This window comes from Neovison vison, chromosome 14, assembly GCF_020171115.1.
Source record: "Neovison vison isolate M4711 chromosome 14, ASM_NN_V1, whole genome shotgun sequence".
Classification (NCBI taxonomy): domain Eukaryota; kingdom Metazoa; phylum Chordata; class Mammalia; order Carnivora; family Mustelidae; genus Neogale; species Neogale vison.
In genome coordinates, this window is record NC_058104.1 from 22,605,097 (window position 1) to 22,623,537 (window position 18,441).

Consider the following 18,441-nt stretch of genomic DNA (forward strand, 5'->3'; position numbering starts at 1 on the left):
CAGAGCGCCGGACGGCCAGGAAGCGCGGCGCTCGCGGCTGCGCCGGCGGGAGTTTTGGGTGTGCGCGCGGGACCCGGGAGGGCGCGGGACGCCGGGCGGGCCGGGCAGCGCGGCCCCCTCGCCTCGCGGGGCAGCCAGGGGGATGCCCGCCCGCGCAGCACGGCGGGTCGGAGAAGTCCCCTGAAGAGTGGAGGGCCTGTGCGGGTCCCTCCATTAACCACCCGCTGCGGGTCCGGCCCGAAGCTGACCTTCGCTCCCGAATCCGGAAGGCCCCGGGCGCCTCCATCTTGACGGAGAGAAAGAGCTCCGGGAACGGCGAGAAGAGAGAGGTAGAAGGGAGACAAGCCAAGAACTGAAGGAAATTAAAGAGGGGGAGGGGAAGAAAGCAAAAAAAAAAAAAAAGAAAGAAAGAAAGAAAGAAAAGAAAAGAGGGAAGGTTGTTGGTTTGTTCTTTTTTTTTTCTTAATTTGCACCCTCTTGTTGAGTCCTGGAGTCCCGCGTCTGTGCAAGTGAATGACAAGACTTGTGTTACAGGAGAGGACGCTGAGGCCCAGAGAAGCGATACCTCCCTGCCCCCACCTGGTCGCAGCAAGAGGAACCCCTAAAAGCAAGCCCAGTGCTGGACCCAGGCTCAGGTTGGTGAAAGGGGGGAGGAATTTGGAGCTATCCTGGGACTCTGGGCCCTGCGGGAGCCCCCAGCTCTGCCTGCGTCTCCGTCTCTCCCTGTCTCGCCGTCCTTTCCTCCTCTGATTGCCTACAAAGAGACCACTGAGGACACAGCAGGAAGACAGCTGTCCACAAGCCAGGAGGACGGTCTTCCACCGGCAAGCAAATTGCTGGCACCCTGATCTTGGACTTCCCAGGCTCCGGACCTGTGAGATGTCCGTGTTTGCTGCTTGGGCCACCCGGTCTGCAGTGTTTTGTTAACAGCAGGCGGGAACAGCCTTGCTGTTCCTGCTCAACTAACCACAGTCGCTGAGAATTTCACGCCCAAGTTTGGTGCATTTCTGGGTTACAGTCATTCACAGGGTGTGCCGCCCATGCCAGGCTCTGTTTGGGGTGCTGAGCGTCCAGAAGTTAAAAAGTGCCCACCCAGTACCCGCCCAGGAGGAGTCACCTCCGGTTGAGACAGCAGGCCGGTGGATAAGGAGGGTGCCAGCTGGTGCCTTGGATAAGACTTCGTGGTTCCGTGAGGGCCCTGCCCTGGGCGCTGTCAGACAAGACAGGTCCCAGGAAGAGTCCTCTCTCCCAAATTGTCATGGCTTGAGCCTCCCGCGACCCAAGACATCAGCCCACCATTGTGGCCCCATCCCATGGCACTAGCCTAATGGCCCAACTTGCGCCAGCCACAGATGAGAGCTGGCCTAACTTTTCTGCCCAGTAAGGACCAATTATCTATTCAGCCACCTGAGAAATATTTACTGCACCTGGGCTCTATTCCAAGCCTGGGACTAAACAAAACTCAGGTGGGTTCTGTCCCCACCCCAGACCTTACAGAGGGGAGGCAGATCTTAAATCAGTAATCACAGTGGTATAAGATCCTGCTGTGCCCACAGCAGGGAGAGTTACGCAGGATGGGAAAGCCAGGAAAGGATTCTCTGGAAAGTGCTAGTTGACCTGAGATCTTCTGAAAGATCAGTAATTAAGCAGATAAAGGAAAGGGCACTCCTGAGAGAGGTTAGAGTAAATGCAAAGGTCCTGAGGCAGGAGAGTGGTGGGGCTAGGACTGGAGGAGAGGGAGTGTGAGGTACTGAGGTACAGTGGCCAGAGCCAGAGTGGGTCTTAAAGGGGCTGACAGCCAAGGAAGGGAAGGTCTAAGAGCAAGGATGAAGTGGAGAGTCCCCTACCTACCTGCCCCTTACCCTCCCACCCCTGGTCCTTTCCCGCCAGGACTGGGGCCTCTTCCATCTCACCAGGAAGAGCAGCCTCTTCCCATGACTTGCCCCCCCACCCGCCCGCCAACCGGTATCGGTACCCATCCTTGTTTTCTGTGTAGCAGCCAGAGTGAGCTTTCAAAAGCATAAATCCAACCATTGCTAAAGAAAAAATGCTTACGACACTTGTTAAGACAATAAGACTTTATTCAGGACTGTCTTGAAGGTGTAGGGGCCACTGCTATGGGGCTTTGCTCTGTGGGAGGGAGAGGGAGTTCAGCTCCAAATATGGCAAGGAAAAGTGGAGATTTAGGGCCAAAGAGCACGGTCAGCGAGTGGGAAATTGCTAGAAGGAAGTATCGGAGGGAAGGGGGGATTCTGGCTGAGCTGACCTAGCAGGATTCTTGCGGAAGACAGGCCAAGGCAATCAGGCATCCCCTGGGAGGTGGCAGGGGATGAAGAATTTGGACAGATCCTGAGGGTAGGGAATTCTGGCTAAACCAGCTTGACAGGATTCTTGCCAAAACTGGACTCTACAAGGACAGGGTCAGAAGCTCAAGTTCAGGCTTAGTAGAGCCGAGGGCTCAGGCCGACCGAAGTAAAGTCTGGCCAGGGAGAGAATTTTTGTCACCATGTCCCTCCCCTTCTCAAAACCCTCCATGACTCCCTAGTCCCTAAATGAAAGCCAGACTCATCTGCTGCAGCATTTCAGACGGACTTGACATAAGAAAATTCCAGTAAGGAGCCTGAGCAAGCTGGAGGGGTAGATCTGTGAGGTGGAATAAGACCGGGGGGTTGTCCCTGGGGTTGATACTGCAGGTCTGGTGTCCTCAAGGACTGCGTGTCTCTTCAGCAGGTCCCCTCTCTGGGAACCTCCATTTCTCATCTGTAAAATGGGGACAACTGCACCTCTTGAAAGTCGTGTTGCAGAAGGGAGAGAACCCATGGATGCTTAGAACACAGCTGGATACACTGTAAGCAGTATTTGTTTTTATTTGCTTTTTTAAACACTTCTGGCTTGAATCTAAGTGTCACCCTAGTAATGACAGTAGTTCTGCTCCCTACAATGTGTCAGCCACGCCACGCGCCGTAATGTGTGTCACTTGAACTTCTTAAAGCCTTACCGCAACCCAGAAGAATTGTCATCCCATTCTACGAATGGGGAAATGAGGCTCAGGTCAGCAGTGCAGCTTACCCAAGGCCAAACAGCACTAACTAGGACAGGCTGAGATCTGAATGTCGCCATGTGACACCCCAAGGTTCTCATTCTGCAGTCTGTTTAAGATGAAATTCCCTCCCCCAACCCAGGATATGTCACCCCACCCGATGTCTCAGGGGGGTCTCCCTGGGCTTGGAGCAGGGATGGGAGCTTGGGCTCTGGGAACACTTGCTTCTCCCTGCCTAGTGCTCCTTGTCTCTTTTGGGCCACTACTTTCTGGACAGTCACTTCCCTGTTCCTGGTCTGCCTCCAGCCCCTGCCCCTCTGTGCAGCAGCCCCAAGCCATCTTATCAGGTCTCAGCATTCCCTGCCCAACCTCACGTCTTTCTGCTCACACCACTGCAACCCCACCAGGACCTCAGGGCCTTTGCACGTGCTCTTCCCTCAGTTGGAAACTCTTCCCCAGTATCTTCCAAGGCTGCCTCTTTCTGGGCATTACACCTCAAAAGAGGGGACTCTCTGCCCCACCTGGAACCATATGTGGTGCCCCCTAAAGTGTGAGCTCCCCAGGGCAGGTGCCTTATCTGCCTCCCCTAGTTTTGTTTGCCTGACACATAGTAGGTACCCAGTAAGTACCCACTGAAGAAATAGGGTCCACAGCAGGGTCACTGGATGCAGTGAAGTCTGTCAGGATGAGGGGCCTGACAGATGACTCGATTTTCCTTTCCATAAAATGGCAGCAGGAGAGTGTACAGTTGAGAAAGAGTTGGGGGGCAGTGGAGGGGTCCTGCCCTCAGCCCTGTTGCACCTGGGCTGACCCCCTCCAGGCAGCCCTCAAGGCTGGAAACTGCTCAGGACGAGGTCCAAGTCAGCTGACCATGCCTGCTGGCTGAAGGAGGAAAAACAGGAGCCCACCTATGTTAACACAGCCCACCCCAGATGCAGGAACACACACACACACACACACACACAAAAATACCTCCACGTGCAAACCTCTGCACACAAACACCATGCAGAGGAGCCCCGCTCCCCCAAGACCCGTGTCTCTAGCAATAGCAATCTCCCACACTCACATGCAGATGGAAACGCACATAACCACGCCCCCACCCTACAGCTCCTGGGGCCATTCCCCAGACCCCAAGAGCCTTCTCTGTCTAGAAGATCCCCCTCTCCTCCTCCAGGCAGGCCTGGGGGCTCTGTCCCAGAGTTCTTAGGGCAGGGGATGGACGACAGCCACCCAGGAAAGCAGTAAGCCTGTCACCCTCACATCGAGGTACCTGTTGTTCAATGAGAGGGCCCCCATGAGGACCCAGTGCAGGAGAAACCCTGCTTTCCTTCCCTGGGCCCAGTAGGCAGGGGGCTTGGTGCAAGGCAACTACAGCAGTGCACACGTCCTCACGTTCCTCCAGCCCCCAGCATGCCCCAAGCTGGGCGGAAGAGAAAGCAGACTGGGTGGTTGGCAGAGCTGGAAATTCAGCTCACAGAGGTTAGGGGATGGCCCAGTTTGACCCAGCAAGTTCCTGCCCAGAGCTCCTGGCACCCCCGCAGACAAAGCAGACAGTAGGGAGGGCTCCGGGGAAAGCCCCACCCCACACCTGCCCCAGAATGATAGTTACACTCATTCCTCTGGATTCCTTTCTCCTCCTGTCACCTCCTTGCACAAGCTGGGCTCTTCTGGGAGCAGAGGATGAGCAGGAAGCAGGGTGGGGGAGTTGCACTGCCTTTTTTTATTTAAGCAGGCCCCCAGCTGCAGAACCTTATTGCTCAAGAAGGTAGCATAGCCCAGAGAGGGTGAGTGAGGTGCCCAGGGTCACACAGCAGGAGAGGACCAGGGGGCTTCCCAGGACCCTCAGCTGCCAACACTCTAGGCTCATTGCCAGGATGGCCTGCCTCCTGCCCTGGCTTCTGTGGCTCTGCTTGTTATCGTCTTGCTTATTAATGTTACTAATTGCTAACGCGTTGCGAGCTTTCTACGTGCCAGGCACAGAGCTAGATTCTTCACTTAGATATCTTTCATCTATTATTCATGGCAGCAAAGCTTGACTGAGCATCTGCTGTGTCCAGGGCACTGTGGTAGGTACTGAAGAGACAGATGTGAACAAAATCAAGGAGGTCTCTGCTCTCACAGAGCTGACGTTGTAGGAGCACAGATACCGATCAAGTAACCAAATCTGTGAACCTGTTTGTTGCAGACAGAGCTCACTGGAAGAGCGTTTGGAGCAGGAACAGCAAGTGCAAATGCCCAGGGGCAGGATGGAATAGAACAGAACAGAAGCATGCAGAAGGGATCAGACAACAAGGTAAAACTGTCTCATGAAATCTTCCTAATGCTCTTGGCAGCAAGGATTATTATCAGACCCATTGTGCGGAGAGGTGAAGATGCCTTTCCCGGGGTCACACACAGCCGCGAGTGACAGAGCCCACACTTTACATGCTTTCTCTGTGCTTGGCCTTATTTTGGGGGTGCAGAGGTAAAAAATGAACCAGCAAAAACCAGTCCTCCAGGAGCCCTGAGTCTGGTAGAGAGTTGATGCTTACAAAGAGGCCCCAGGAAGCCCAGCCAGGCATCCTGGCTCCCTTGTGACGAGGCCCTCTGTCTGGGTGCCAGGGGCTGGGGTCTAAACCAGCTCCACCACAGCCTGGCTGCGTGGCCTTCCGCTGGCCTCACGCCCTCTCTCCTTCCAACCTGGCCTGAGGGATTCAGGATAAGACAGGAGTCTTCAGCCCCAGGGCAGCCTTGGATGGCACTGGACAAGTCCTGAAGGGAGGGTGACGGGAGCAGGGGGAAGGGACAGGTTGGGGACGTCTGTCCCCACAGAACCCAGAGGGAGGAGGCCAGGCTGACTTGTGCAGCCTGATGCTGCCCCCTGGTGGCAGTCGCCGCGCCACGGGGAGGATGCTGAGAGCCCAGCCTGTCGGCTCCCTCATTCACTCGCTCTCAGAGGGCCCCGGTGCAGAGGCACAGCCTGGATCTCAGCCTTGTGTGAGGGGTTCCGCCGTCCCCAAAATCCCTCAGGAAGGAGACTGTCCCCAGCCCTGCCCCCCATCTTGCATGGCCTCAACCCTATACAAAGACCCTGTTTCCTGGGGTAGGATATCCAACGGATTTTAAGCAAATGAGGTGGGCTGGATGAGAGCAGCAGCGGCTCGTTTGCTCCTTCCTTCACTCAGCCGTTTGTAGTCAAACTACATTAATCGAGCACCTTCTGCATGCTGCGTGCTGGGGGATGCAGCAACACACCAGTACGTACAGGGGTGTGCACAGGCTCCAGAGGACATGCCCCCCACCCTGCCACGGACCAGAAGAGGTGACGATGAGCTGTCATCATGGGAGCGAAGGGGACTGGGCCTGTGGGCAGGAATGCCGGACCAGAGGATGCAAGACTTGGGGATGTGGGCGTCACAGTTACTAGTAAGAGAGCGAGAGAGAGCGATCAGAGGGACAGCTGAGGAGGTGGGGCGGGAGTCAGGTCCCCACCAGAGAGGTGGTGCTGGCGATGACCTTTGTGGGAGTTCCGGAAGCGCTTCTTCAGGATGCTTTTTTCCGGTCAGCTGAGAAAGAGTTGTAGTAGCACAAATCTCTTGTGCTCATGATGTATGGGGCACCTGTTAGGCCATGCACCCCCACCTGTGTACCCGGACTCCCCCCGCCCCTTTGAAGATGGCACCTTTGCGCTTACCACACGTCACAGCTGGCACCCTGCGAGCAGCTGATACTTTGGAAGAAGCTGACCTCATTGAAGAGGAAGATGTGCAGCCTGAGAGTGCAGTACCCAGTCTCTCCCCTGGTTCCCTGCTGGAGCAACCCAACCTCTGGAATAACGGTGGCCAGCAGATGGCGCTGTGGGGGCCGCCCTCTGGAATAGCTGGGCATCAGATGGTGCTGTGGGAGCCAACCTCTTGAATAACCGTGGCCAGCAGGTGGCGCTGTGGGACCTAGCCTCTGGAATAACCGTGGCCAGCAGGTGGCGCTGTGGCCTCCCGGGAACAGTTGCATTGCTGCCTGCACGTGTGATACACATACAAAGCAGAGGCTCACTGAGCACTTACTACTCTCTATTCCTCCATACGGTAGATTGTAGCGACGGTCCCCATTCTCCCTCCCAATGCCAGTTGTGTAGCTGCATTCCTTTTGTGAAAGGGAGACCTGCACCGTTCTTTCTAGGAATGAAAGCTCCCCACAGCCACTAGGTTTGAAAGCCCATAGTTCATGCAAACAGCAGAAACCCAGTGGTCTACTTCCGCCCCAGTTCCAGAGTCCTGCACAGGGAGATCGGGTTGACCGAACCTGGGTCACGCTTCCACCAGATTCCATCAGCCTTGGCCATAGAGGAGCAGATCGCTGCTGCCCCTTTGTGGGGTGGACAGAGATCTCGGAGAGTGATCCTGTGATCAAGTGTAATTTTGCCCATAAATACTACAGCGCTGTGCTGCCTCATTTAAGTCCGTCTGCTCTGTATAGTCTTGCCATCAAATCGACATACAAGTTGTGTTTTTGTTTTCCTCTTTTAGAGAGTTTTTTCCCTTTAATTACTTTTTGCCCTCTTCCAATTTTACTGTAAAAAAAAAAAAGTGCAAGCATGCAGAAAAGTGGAAATGATGGTGAACACCCCTGGACCCACCACCTTGATTCTGCAGTTGTCACCGTTTTGCAGGGTTCACGTTTTCACGGAAGTATCCAAGAATCCATCTACCCCTCTTACCTTCCCGTGACTTTAAAAGCGAGCTGCAGATGGCCGTACACTTGGCCCCTCAACACGTCAGCTCCCACAGGTCATTTACTAAAATTCATGTCCGTCTGTAGCTTTTGAAAACGTTTGTCAGGAAGGATACAGATCTCAGCGTACCACTCCGCGAGCTTTGACGAGTGCGTGCCCCTGTGTAGTGCCAACCCCTGCCAAGACATGGGACGTCTCTACCAGCCCAGAGTTCCCTCAAGCCCTTTCTGTTACTGAGTCCACACCCGGGTTGGCAAGCACTGTTCTGATTGCTTCGGTGACGCGTGTCTTACCAGGACGTCCGTCGAAATGGGGCCAGACCGTACGCACGCCTGCGGAAGGCTGCTTTCACAGACGTGTTTGCAGTTCGTTTATGTGGTGGCGTGAAGGATGCCTTCCCCCTGGTGAGTAGTCGTCCAGCCTGTGAATATCCCACAGTTTATCTGTTCTCTTGTTTGTGAGCACCAGAGTGGTTCCCAGGTTTTTTTAGAGAGGGGGAGGTGGAAGAGGCAAAGGGAGAAGGAGAGAGAGAATCTTAAGGCCCGATACGGGGCTTGATCTCATGACCGTGGGATCATGACTTGAGCTGAGTTGGACACTGAACTGACCGAGCCACTCAGGTGCCCAGTTTGAGGCTATTTTAAATAAAACTGCTAGGACTCTCTTCTTAGGGACAAGTCTCCCTTCTCCTGAGGAAACACCTAGGCATAGTATATCCAGGTCATAGGATAGATTTGGGGTTAGGCTTGCAAGAAACGTGCAGACTATGTGTATTCCCACGGGTGACAAATGATAAGAATTTGGGGTGCCTTTTTACCTTTTTACTAATCCAGGGGTGTGAGCTCCAGGAGTTTGGATAGATGACTACAGTTATGTAGTCATCTTTCCATCATTTTTTCAAGTTCTCTTGTGCCCTTTGCAGTCAACCTTCCACTCTCCAGCCCAGAAGCAGCCTCTCTTTTGAGTTCCCTCCCTGGAGCTTAGCCTGGTCTGTGTTAGAACCCCAGACAAATAGAATCACCAGTTAATGTACTATTTGAGGTCAGGTTTTATTGTTGTTGTTGTTTTGGTTTCTTTGTTTTTGTTTTGTTTTGTTAAAAATCTTTTTTTTTTTTTAAGATTTTATTTACTCTTTTGAGAAAGAGAGAACATGAGAGGGGAGAAGGTCAGAGGGAGAAGCAGACTCCCCACAGAGCTGGGAGCTTCAATCAATCCCAGGACTCAATCCTAGGACTCCGGGATCACGACCTGAGCTGAAAGCAGTGGCCTAACCCACTGAGCCACCCGGGCGCCCCGCTCAAAATCATTGACACATATGCATCTTGCCAAGTAGATTGTAATTCCTTTCTTTTTTTTTTCTTCTAAAGATTTTATTTATATATTTGACAGAGATCACAGGTATGCAGAGAGAGTCCGGGGTGGGGGGCAGGCTCCCCGCCGAGCAGAGAGCCCGATGTGGAACTCGATCCCAGGACCCTAAGATCATGATCCAAGCCGAAGGCAGAGGCTTTAACCCACTGAGCCACCCAGGCGCCCCTGTAATTCCTTCTTCTGTTGAGCAGCATTCCCTGGTATCGTAGCCACTCATCTGCTCCCACACATCTGGGCTTCTGAATTCTGGCGATGAGGAAGACAGACAGCTACTGTGAATCTTCTCGTGTGGGTCTTTCTCTGGTCATGTGTCTTTCTCTCTCCCGGGCGGAAATCTTGGGAGCAGAATTGCTGGTCACAGGTGGGCCTGTGTTTACCTTTGTAAGAAATTGCAGCCTTCCAAAGTGAGGCGTCATTTTACACTCACACCAGCAGCATACGAGGTTACCCGTTGTCGACAATTAGGATTGTCCGTTTTTAAAAATTTAACCGGGGGTCCCTGCAGTTTTCACATTTCCCGGGCGGCTAGTGATGCCAGATGCCTTCTCCTGTGTCTGCTGTGCCACACCTGTATTCTCTTTTGTGAAGTGTCTGCTTCGGTCTTTTAAAAATTTTTCTTTTTTACATTTTATTTCTTTATTTGAGAGGTAGAGAGCAGTAGCAGGGAGAGGGTCAGAGGGAGAAGCAGATTCCCCACCAACCAGGGAGCCCAACGCTGGGCTAGATCCCAGGACTCTGGGATCACAACCTGAGCTGAAGGCAGATGCTTAACTGGTTGACTGAGCCACCCGGGTGCCCGTTTGGGTCTTCTGTCCACTTTTACACTGAATTTTTAAAATTGCTCAGTTGGAGTTCTTTTATATACTGGATACCTGTACTGCTACTACTTCCTGCCTGCGGCTATGCTTTCTTCCTTCCCCCACGGTGTCTTTTGAAGAGCAGGTGCTTTGATGAAGTCGTCTTTCAAGTTTTTCTTTTTATGGCTTGTGCTTTGTGTCCCATGGAAGAAATCATGATATACAGCCGCGTCTGTTTGTTTTCCGTTGCCATCCGTTGTTCGCTGTTACTTTTTTCTTTTGTCCGTGCTTCCTTGTAAATTAGTAAAAGGAAAGTTGGGGTTCCAAAGTCAAACCTGCAAAGCAAGGCGTGGAGAGAACCTGCTTCCCCACCCCCCGGCTCCCTCAGCATCAGCCTTTAGCTTTTAAAACTCATTCTTTTGTTTTGTCTTGGGCATTTTGTTTGTCTGTGTTTACTTAACCAGTAGATATTTATTGAGTTCCTGTGTAACAGGTGGTGAGGATCATCCTGGAAATCTGTATACCCCTCCCCATTTCTTTACGTGCACACGCACTGTATATGTCATTATTCCTACGTAGTTCGAGTTGTATATAATGTCTTGGTTTTTTAGCGATGTGTCCTGGAGAGACTACCCCATAGTCATTTATGAAATGTATTCTCTTTTCTCTTTCCTTCCCTCCCTCCCTCCCTCCCCTCCTTCCTGTATTTTGGGTAGTTTCAGAGTAGCTGTGCATGGACATTTGGGTTATTTTGAGTCTTTTCTGCTGTCCCCACTAGCCCTGTGCCAATGTCACTTGATACTTCCACTGGTCTTTGGGATGTACTTCTAGGAAGAGTGTTCCTGGGTCCTACGGGAAGACCCATCTCCCCCCGAGACCACCGTAACGTTTGGTCCCCGTCATTTTGTGACAGAGTTTAGAGCCCGAGCACACAGCCCTCCCTTCGTGCCTTTGTCGGCACAAATCCTGGCCTTGTTCTCACTGGCCGTGACCCCTGGACACACAGGCTGCCTCCTGCCGTCGGGAGTGTGTCTTCTGGGCTCCTCCGGCCAACGATCATTTTGCAGCAAGAACACCAGCCTGGCTTCATTCTCCGTGCCCGGCGTGTTTCCTCTGATCTCCTCACCGTCCTGCACGGCAGCATCCACTATCCCCATTTTACAGCTGAGGAAGCCAGGGGATGGGGGGTTGGGGAAGAGTTAGCGTCTGGCCCAAACTCACACAGCCCCGCAGGCGAGGGAGGTGGTGGGGCTTGTGTGGAGACCCCGCGTTTGTGCGTGCACGTGTGCGCACACGTGTGCTGTGTGCACGCGTGTATGTAGTTGTGTCCATAGGCCTCCGTACGTTTCTCGGTCACAGGACGCGAACGTCCACACTGCTGGCTCGAGGCACCCAGCAGGATGACCTCCTCAAAGCAGAATCACTAGTGCTCGTTGGATTCTATGTTTAAGTCTCTAGATTGGTGGCCCCTGCCCCTGAACCCCTGCACTGTGGGAACTTGGGGCTGGATTCGGCTGGGTCTCCAAGGAGGGCCATGGGCCTGGGGAGAAGGGCTGCCTCGAAAGGACCCCCCCCCCAGCCGCCCCGCCCTCCCGCAGAGAGGAGCCAGAGCCCAGCCCTCGGCCACTGTGAGGGCGCACATCACAATGGCTGTTCCGCCCGAGCCAGGCCTGGCAGGAGGTGCCGGGGGGGGGCTCACACTCTTGGTCCGAGGACAACCAGGCATCATGGGGACTGGAGACAAGCGCTCAGCCGCTCAGAACCTGGAACCCGATGCTGCCCAGATACCTTTGCTGGAACCCAGAACGCCTGGAGCGCCAAGATGGAACACTCCCCAAGGTGAGAGTCTCCCCCACCCCGGCTCCGGGTGGCAGGCTGGCTTTGGGGCCCACAGGAAGCAGGAGAGGAAGCTCTGGGTCCCCTCGCTCAGCTGGGGGCTGAATCCTGGCCGCCTGCTTTCCCTCACCAACCTGGGGACCGTGTGACCCAACGTGGGACAAAGCGGGGTCTCCATCATCCCATGTCCTCTCTTAAAAGTGTTAAAAAGTCATCAAGGAAGAAGAAAAATAGCTCCCACATATCAGGTACGACCTGCCCCTGATGTCCCCTGCCCACCCCCTTTGCCAGACAGCCCAGATTGGCAGGGATGGCCGGTTCAGGGGTCCTGCCCTGCTGATGAGATCTTGGCCAGGTCCCTCAATCTCTTTGGATCCATTTTCTATCTGGAAAATGGGGACAGGATTAGTTCGTGCAGGGCTGGCAGCTGCTCACTCCCGGTGAGGCCAGGTGACCGGTTACTTCCTCCCTGGCCTTTGCTCTCCTCATCTATAAAATGGGTACAAAACCCAGCAGATGGGGCTGTCCCCAGGAGTTGAGTCTGTGTGGCAGAAGTGAGGAGGGGCTTCCTGTGCTCCGGCTGCAGCCACTGTGGGGGGGATCCCGGCTGCCCCCTTCAAGCCGCGAGGCCCCTCACCTGGGAGAGACAGGTCTCCGTGTGACGGGTCCGTGTGCTTCCCCATAGACACACGTGGACCCCCTCCCCAACCCTGTCGACCACACGGTCATGATGATGGGGTTCCCGTCTTTCCCCTCCCTGGCCACACTCTGGGTTTCGGGATCCCAGAATTCCGTGTCCAGACAGCCTTGCCCCTGCCTTGGGAACCAGCCACCGGCTGGGAGCTGGGGGCCAGGTTTGCAGCCACATGGGGTGCAAGGCCCCTTGTGGGGCAGGAGAGAACGAGGCTGGGAGCAGTGTGGGCAGGCGTAGGGTCCTAGAGGCAGGAGGTGAAACACTGCCCCCCCCCCCGGAGCTGTCGTGACCAGAGGCATGGGCCCTGGAGATGGGTGTGCTCAACTTTCATACCTGCGGGGGGACCTCAGGCAAGTTACTTAACCTCTCTGAGCCCGGTCTCCCTACCTGCAAAACTGCAGTGATACCACCTGGCCCCTCACGGGCGTGCCAGCAAGTCAGTGGAGTGTGAGGTACGTGAAAAGGGTCAGCTGAGTTGGGCACAGAACAATTGCTCAAAAAAAAATTTTTTTAAAGATTCTATTTTATTAATTTATTTGACAGAGCAGCAGGGAGAGGAAGCAGGCTCTCTGCTGAGCAGGGAGCCCAACTTGGGGCTCGATGGACCCTGGGATCATGACCCGCAGGCAGACTATGGGCCCGGTGCTCTCTATATCCTCAGCTTCTTGCCGTGCCTCCAGGAAGCTCTTACATCCTAGGACCTGAGGACACACTTGGAGCCAGGAATGTCTGGGTTCAAACCCTGGCTGCTCCATCTGTGCCATACGCCACAGGTCATTCCTCCAGGCCTCAGCTTGCCCTCCTGTAAAGTGGGTGACATCCTCAGGCTGGCCACGTGGTCATCTTGGCACCCGGCCTGCAGCAAGCCCTGGGAGCTGAGGGTGTGTTTCCTTCCTCTCTCCAAAGAGCCGCCGCCTAGGCCGCCGCCGCCTCGGCCACCGCCGCCTCGGCCACCGCCTCCTTCCCCTCCTCCCCCTCCGCCTCCAGCAACTCATGTTCTTCCCCCGATGTACATGCAAGGCCCCCAGGGGATTCAGCCAGGTGAGTGCCTTTGTCCCGTCCCCCCTCACGTTCCTGGGCTGACTCAGACCACCCTGACCACTTGCCGAGACTCTGCCCCGCCAGCACCTCCTCTCCGATGGGAGATTGGGGGGTGGAGGGGGCTGGTCCACGGTGGGCACTTGGGAAGGGCTCTGGGAGTGAAATCTGGGTGAGAGCTCCCCCACCAATCGGAGCAGGCAGCCCCCCCCCCCAGGTTCACGAGTGCGACCTGCAGAGGTCTCCAAGGGTAGAGCGCTGCAGGACAGGATGGAAAAGACCCCCTCGGGGCCAGAGCCCACTAGGGACGCGCATGCCAGCCCCACGGTTCTTCTCGTAGCTCCCTGCCCTGCCGGGGAGGCTGCAGCCCGGTGCCAAGACTCTGGAGCTCCAGGTCCCCGCTCCCCCTCCCCTCCGGCCCCAGAGGCCACAAGCTGCGGACGGCTGTCCAGCCCAGACCCTGAGTCCGTGGCCAGAACACTGAAGCTCACCGGGACTATTCCCTTAACGAACTCGGCCACCACCAGAGCCCTTTGTCCACACACCCAAGACTGTAGAAATGGCCGTGGCGTTTAAATAGCAGACACATTTTTTTGCCCCACTGTGCAAATGCATGAGGACACGAGAATGCCAACAGGTTCTCGGTTTTGTCTTCCCGCCGCACTTCACCAAGGGGTTGGAGCTTTCTACCTAGGACAGGGATTCCAGAGCCACTCCAGCTGTCACGGACACCCCAGAAAGGGGATGGTGCAGCGTGCTGTCGGGGTAGGGGCGGGGGCTTGGTGACTTGTAGGGGCAGGGTTTAAACCCAGAAATGCTCCCAGATTCCCTAGGTGCCCCGACGGAGGCAGGCCCCTGGGTCCCGAAGGCTGGTGACGGTGGGTGGTGGGACATGGGGCTGAGAGACAAAGCCAGAGCCCATACAGGGGGCCTGGGGCGCTCAGGGGAGCACGGAAAACCCGCAGGAGGGCCCAGCCAGCAGTGGACACTAGGGAGGGCGAGGCGGCCACCAGGATCTGAGCTGCCCTCCCCCCCGTCCCCAGCAGTGTTCACCAGCTTGCCTAGGATGGGGACTGCCACCCCCATAAGGTCCATGTGTCAGTACTGCGGGAACTACATCATCACAGTGACCAGCCCGGTCCCAGGGGTCCTCACCTGGATGCTGTGTACCGGCCTCTTCATCTTTGGGTGAGTGCCCCCCGCCTCCGCAGGGCATCGGTCGTGTAGGGTTCGGGGGGGCAGCCACGGGGCATGGATGGGCAGGGTCCCCAGCAACCCTGGGGGTGATGGGGCAGGAGCAAGGCCAGAGGGGACCCCCGGGGAGAACCGCAGGGCTGCCCCCTCCCTGAGGGGGGACCCACGCCCACACCCCGCTGCTGCTGACGCTGCAGATGCTTCCTGGGCTGCTGCTTCCTTCCCTTCTGTGTGGACAGCTTGATGGACGTGAAGCACACGTGCCCCGTGTGCCGACAGGAGCTCTTCCGCTACCACCGCCTGTGAACCGCACAAAATAAATGTCCACAGAGTGCCCTTCGTGTGTGTGTGTCCTGCTGGGATCCCTCCTGCCCCGAGGGGCTCGCACGGAGAGCTCAGCTGGTGCTCAGGTAGCCACGGGGAGTGAGGTCACCCCCCCCCAGGCTCCCCAGTACCGATCTGACCCCTTAGAAACTGCCGTGCACGTGACTCCTCCTTTGCCAGCCCCTCCCGTCAGCTCAAGCTTCAGCATCTCCGAGAACGTCTCTGCACCTCGGCTTGGGGTGTGCGTGTATGCTTCGGACAGGTGCAGGATTCCCTCTGGTGACACGGGGTCTGCAGGGGCCAGGGTGGGGCTGGGGAGAGCCCAGAGGGCAATCTGGGGCACGACAAACGGAGGGCTTTTGCTTTTAAAGATCTTATTTTTAGTCGATCTCTGTAGCTGATGTGGAGCTTGAGCTCACAGCCCTAGAGCCCGGTCGCCGGACTGAGCCAGCCAGGGGCCCCCACGAGGGGGATTTGATTTTGCAAAATAAGAGGAATGTTACCCACCTTTTCAAGGAAAACAGATTTCCTATAGAAGGGGAAGGGAAGTGAGTGAATTAGAGGGCAGGAGAGAAAATGAACTGAGTGTCCCTCTTAGGAGTTAAATTTAAAAAAACAAAAACAAAAAAGCTATTTGCTGTGATGCTCCCTCCCCCAGCCTTCAGCTGCGGAGACCCAGGCAAGGGGGCCTCCACTCCAGTAACCAGGGGCTGCAGAGCCCCAGAGCGTGTGACACACAGTGGGCACACAGTACCTAGGGACCCGTCTCTCATCAAGACAGGGTGGGGGCACCGGGAGAACCCAGGGAGACAACACGGGGTCACCCACCTGGGCTCCACATCTGAAGGCGATGAAGCAGCCAGCAGCACGCGGGAGCCGTCTTCACTGGACTGGGCCTGTTTTGGGTCTTGCGGGAGCTCCACATCCATGTGGAGTCGCCCAGGCCGTGTGGGGAGTCAGAGGCGTGCCCAGCACTGCGGTGGCGCCAAGGCCGGATGCACCTGCAGACCTTACCCCGAGGGCGGTGTTCAGGTCCGGAGCAGCTTGCCGGCTTGGACTCCCAGGGGGGTCTGTGGTCGGGAGCGGTCCGTCCTAGGACAGGTTCACCATGCGTGCGGCACGGTTCACGATGCCTCGGGCGCCGGGGTTCGGGGGCCTCCATCACTGGCCTGGCTCTGCCGTCACCGAACCCTTCTTCTGAGGCTGTGGGCCCGAGGTCCTGCGCAGCTCTGGCCGGCACCCAGCCAGGAGCCCATCAATTGCTCCCTGGGCCTTTCTGACTTCGACTATGCGGTGTAAGAAAATATCATTCGTAGACTTAAAAATCAGGAGATTCACAACGAAAATCCAGACGTTGACTTCTTTTAAATGCCAGCGTAGGTCCAGCTGCACAGACCCCTCCCCCAAGTAAACCGCTGTCCGTGGGGCTTGGCCCCGGCACTCCCCACTGTCCCATGATCCCAGGGCCTGCTCCCTGCCTTGACAAGGGCTCCCACCCCAAGGGGCCTCAGTGGTCCCGTCCCGAAATCTCACTACAGGATCAAGCTGGGAGATGGCGACCTCCTCCTCCCAAGGCGCCACTTTCCCTGAGGGCCACTGGGGCAGGGTGGCCACAAGGGCCAGGGGCTGAGAGACCCACCTGGCCTTGGGATGCTGCAAGCCCTCCTCAGCGCTACATGGGAATGGCCCTGCTCCTTCCCCTCCAGACGGCCGGCTGGGAGCACCCAGGAAGCGGGAGGCTGAGGGGTCAGCCCTGCACGTGGCAGGCGGGAGCGCAGCCAGGCAGCACCACCCGGTCACTGGGCAGCACGGCGTGCTTCACAGCGATGACTGCCGGAAGGACAGCCGACCGTTCTCTTAGCCACTCTCCCCGGAGCGCGGCCAACACCCCAAGATGGGACCGGGCCCCACCCCCACCTGCAGGGGCAGGCTGGAGGGTGTGTGCTGGCCGGGGCAGGCAGGCAGGCAGGCTAGGGAGCGAGGGAGCCTCCGTCAGCAGGGGGCCCACCACTTCCGGGAGCGCTCGCGGAAGCTGGGCCACCGCCGGTAGCTGTGAGCACCCAGGCCGAGCCAGTCTGTGTGGGCAGAGGTGAGGAGGTGAGGAGGTGAGGAGGTGAGGGCCCAAGCAGAGGTGAGGGGTTGAAAGCAAGCACCCCGGGCAGCAGCTAGACGCGGCCCTAGACCCATCTTTGCCGCCCGCCCACTGCGAGGCTGACTCTGCGAAAAGGAGCCTGAAGGGCCGCTTCACCGGTGAGGAAGGGAACAGGTAAGTGCCGTGGGGGCTCCGAGTGTACTTTTCTCTCCCAACATCATAACACATTTTCCTCTTAGAGAATGATTTATGAGAGAGAACGCGCAAGCGATCGCACAAGCACAGGGAGCAGCAGGAGGCAGAGGGAGAAGCAGAGACTGCTGAGCAGGGAGCCCAACGCAGGACTCAATCCCAGGACCCTGCGACCATGACCTGAACCAAAGGCATAAGAAGCTGAACCAACTGAAACCCCCAGGCGCCCCATTTTATCACACCTTCGAGCCTTTACCAGCTCCGGGCAGACGGTGGTGTGCACACGCATGCCCACTCCTGGATCCCTGCATCGGTGGGTAGACCTGCAGGGACCCGGCCTACAGTTCTGCTCTGACCCCTCGAGAAGCCCCCGTGGGCCTGGCGTCAGAGCCTTCCGCAAAGGGAAAGGTGGGAAAGAGCAAGTCCGCACGGGCTCCCGTCCCCCGCTGGCTAGGCAAAGGAGCTCGGAGGCCCCGTCTTACTCTGCTCCCATCCAGTGAGAGCCCAAGGCGGCTCTGCACTCACGAAAAGGTCAGGCAAACCCACTAGGTTTTAGGTTTTGTTTTTTCTTTTAAGATTTTATTTATTTACTTGACAGAGATCACAAGTAAGCAGAGAGGGTGGGGGGAAACAGGCTCCCGGCTGAGCAGAGAGCCCGATGCGGAGCTCGATCCAAGTACACTGGGATCATGACCTGAGCTGAAGGTGGAGGCTTAACGCACTGAGCCACCCAGGCGCCCCTGTTTTAGGTTTTAAGTAGAGGCTCCAAGTGAACTAACTGCTGGAACAACCCATAACATGGGGAAAATTGGGCTAAAACAGCCTTTTCCAGCGGCGCCTGGGTGGCTCAGCTAAGCATCTGCTTTGGGCTCAGGTCATGACCCCAGACTCCTGGGATGGAGCCCATCGGGGATCCCTGCTTCTCCTTCTCCCCCTGTTGTATTCTGTCAAATAAATAAAATCTTAAAAAAGAAAATAAAAAAAAGTGAATGGCTTTTCCAACACAGTAGAGCTCATTAACGACTTGCAACAATTGAAGTTAAATTAAAAACCCACCTTCAGCCCCTTGGGCGGCACGTCCAGGGCTCAGCAGGCCCACGGGCTGCGGCTGAGGCCCCGGGCGCCGCAGACACAGCAAGATGCAGGGAGAGA

General features: G+C 56.3%; 1 protein-coding gene across 9 annotated transcripts; it reads left to right on the plus strand.

Moving 5' to 3' along the window:
- The first annotated feature begins 90 nt into the window (after positions 1–90).
- Positions 91–15,017, plus strand: LITAFD (LITAF domain containing). Of its 9 annotated transcripts, none has more exons than XM_044232715.1 (9): positions 91–329; positions 535–635; positions 2,728–2,848; positions 5,226–5,333; positions 8,048–8,155; positions 10,636–11,758; positions 13,356–13,490; positions 14,531–14,675; positions 14,879–15,017. In XM_044232715.1, the coding sequence occupies exons 6-9, from the start codon at positions 11,362–11,364 to the stop codon at positions 14,985–14,987; spliced, it is 786 nt and encodes a 261-aa protein (XP_044088650.1). In that variant the 5' UTR covers positions 91–329; positions 535–635; positions 2,728–2,848; positions 5,226–5,333; positions 8,048–8,155; positions 10,636–11,361; the 3' UTR covers positions 14,988–15,017. The 9 variants fall into 9 exon arrangements, 8 of the variants coding, with proteins under 8 accessions (XP_044088650.1, XP_044088657.1, XP_044088654.1 ...); XM_044232722.1 differs by having other exon boundaries at positions 14,534–14,675; XM_044232719.1 differs by having other exon boundaries at positions 5,230–5,333.
- Positions 15,018–18,441: the final 3,424 nt, after the last annotated feature.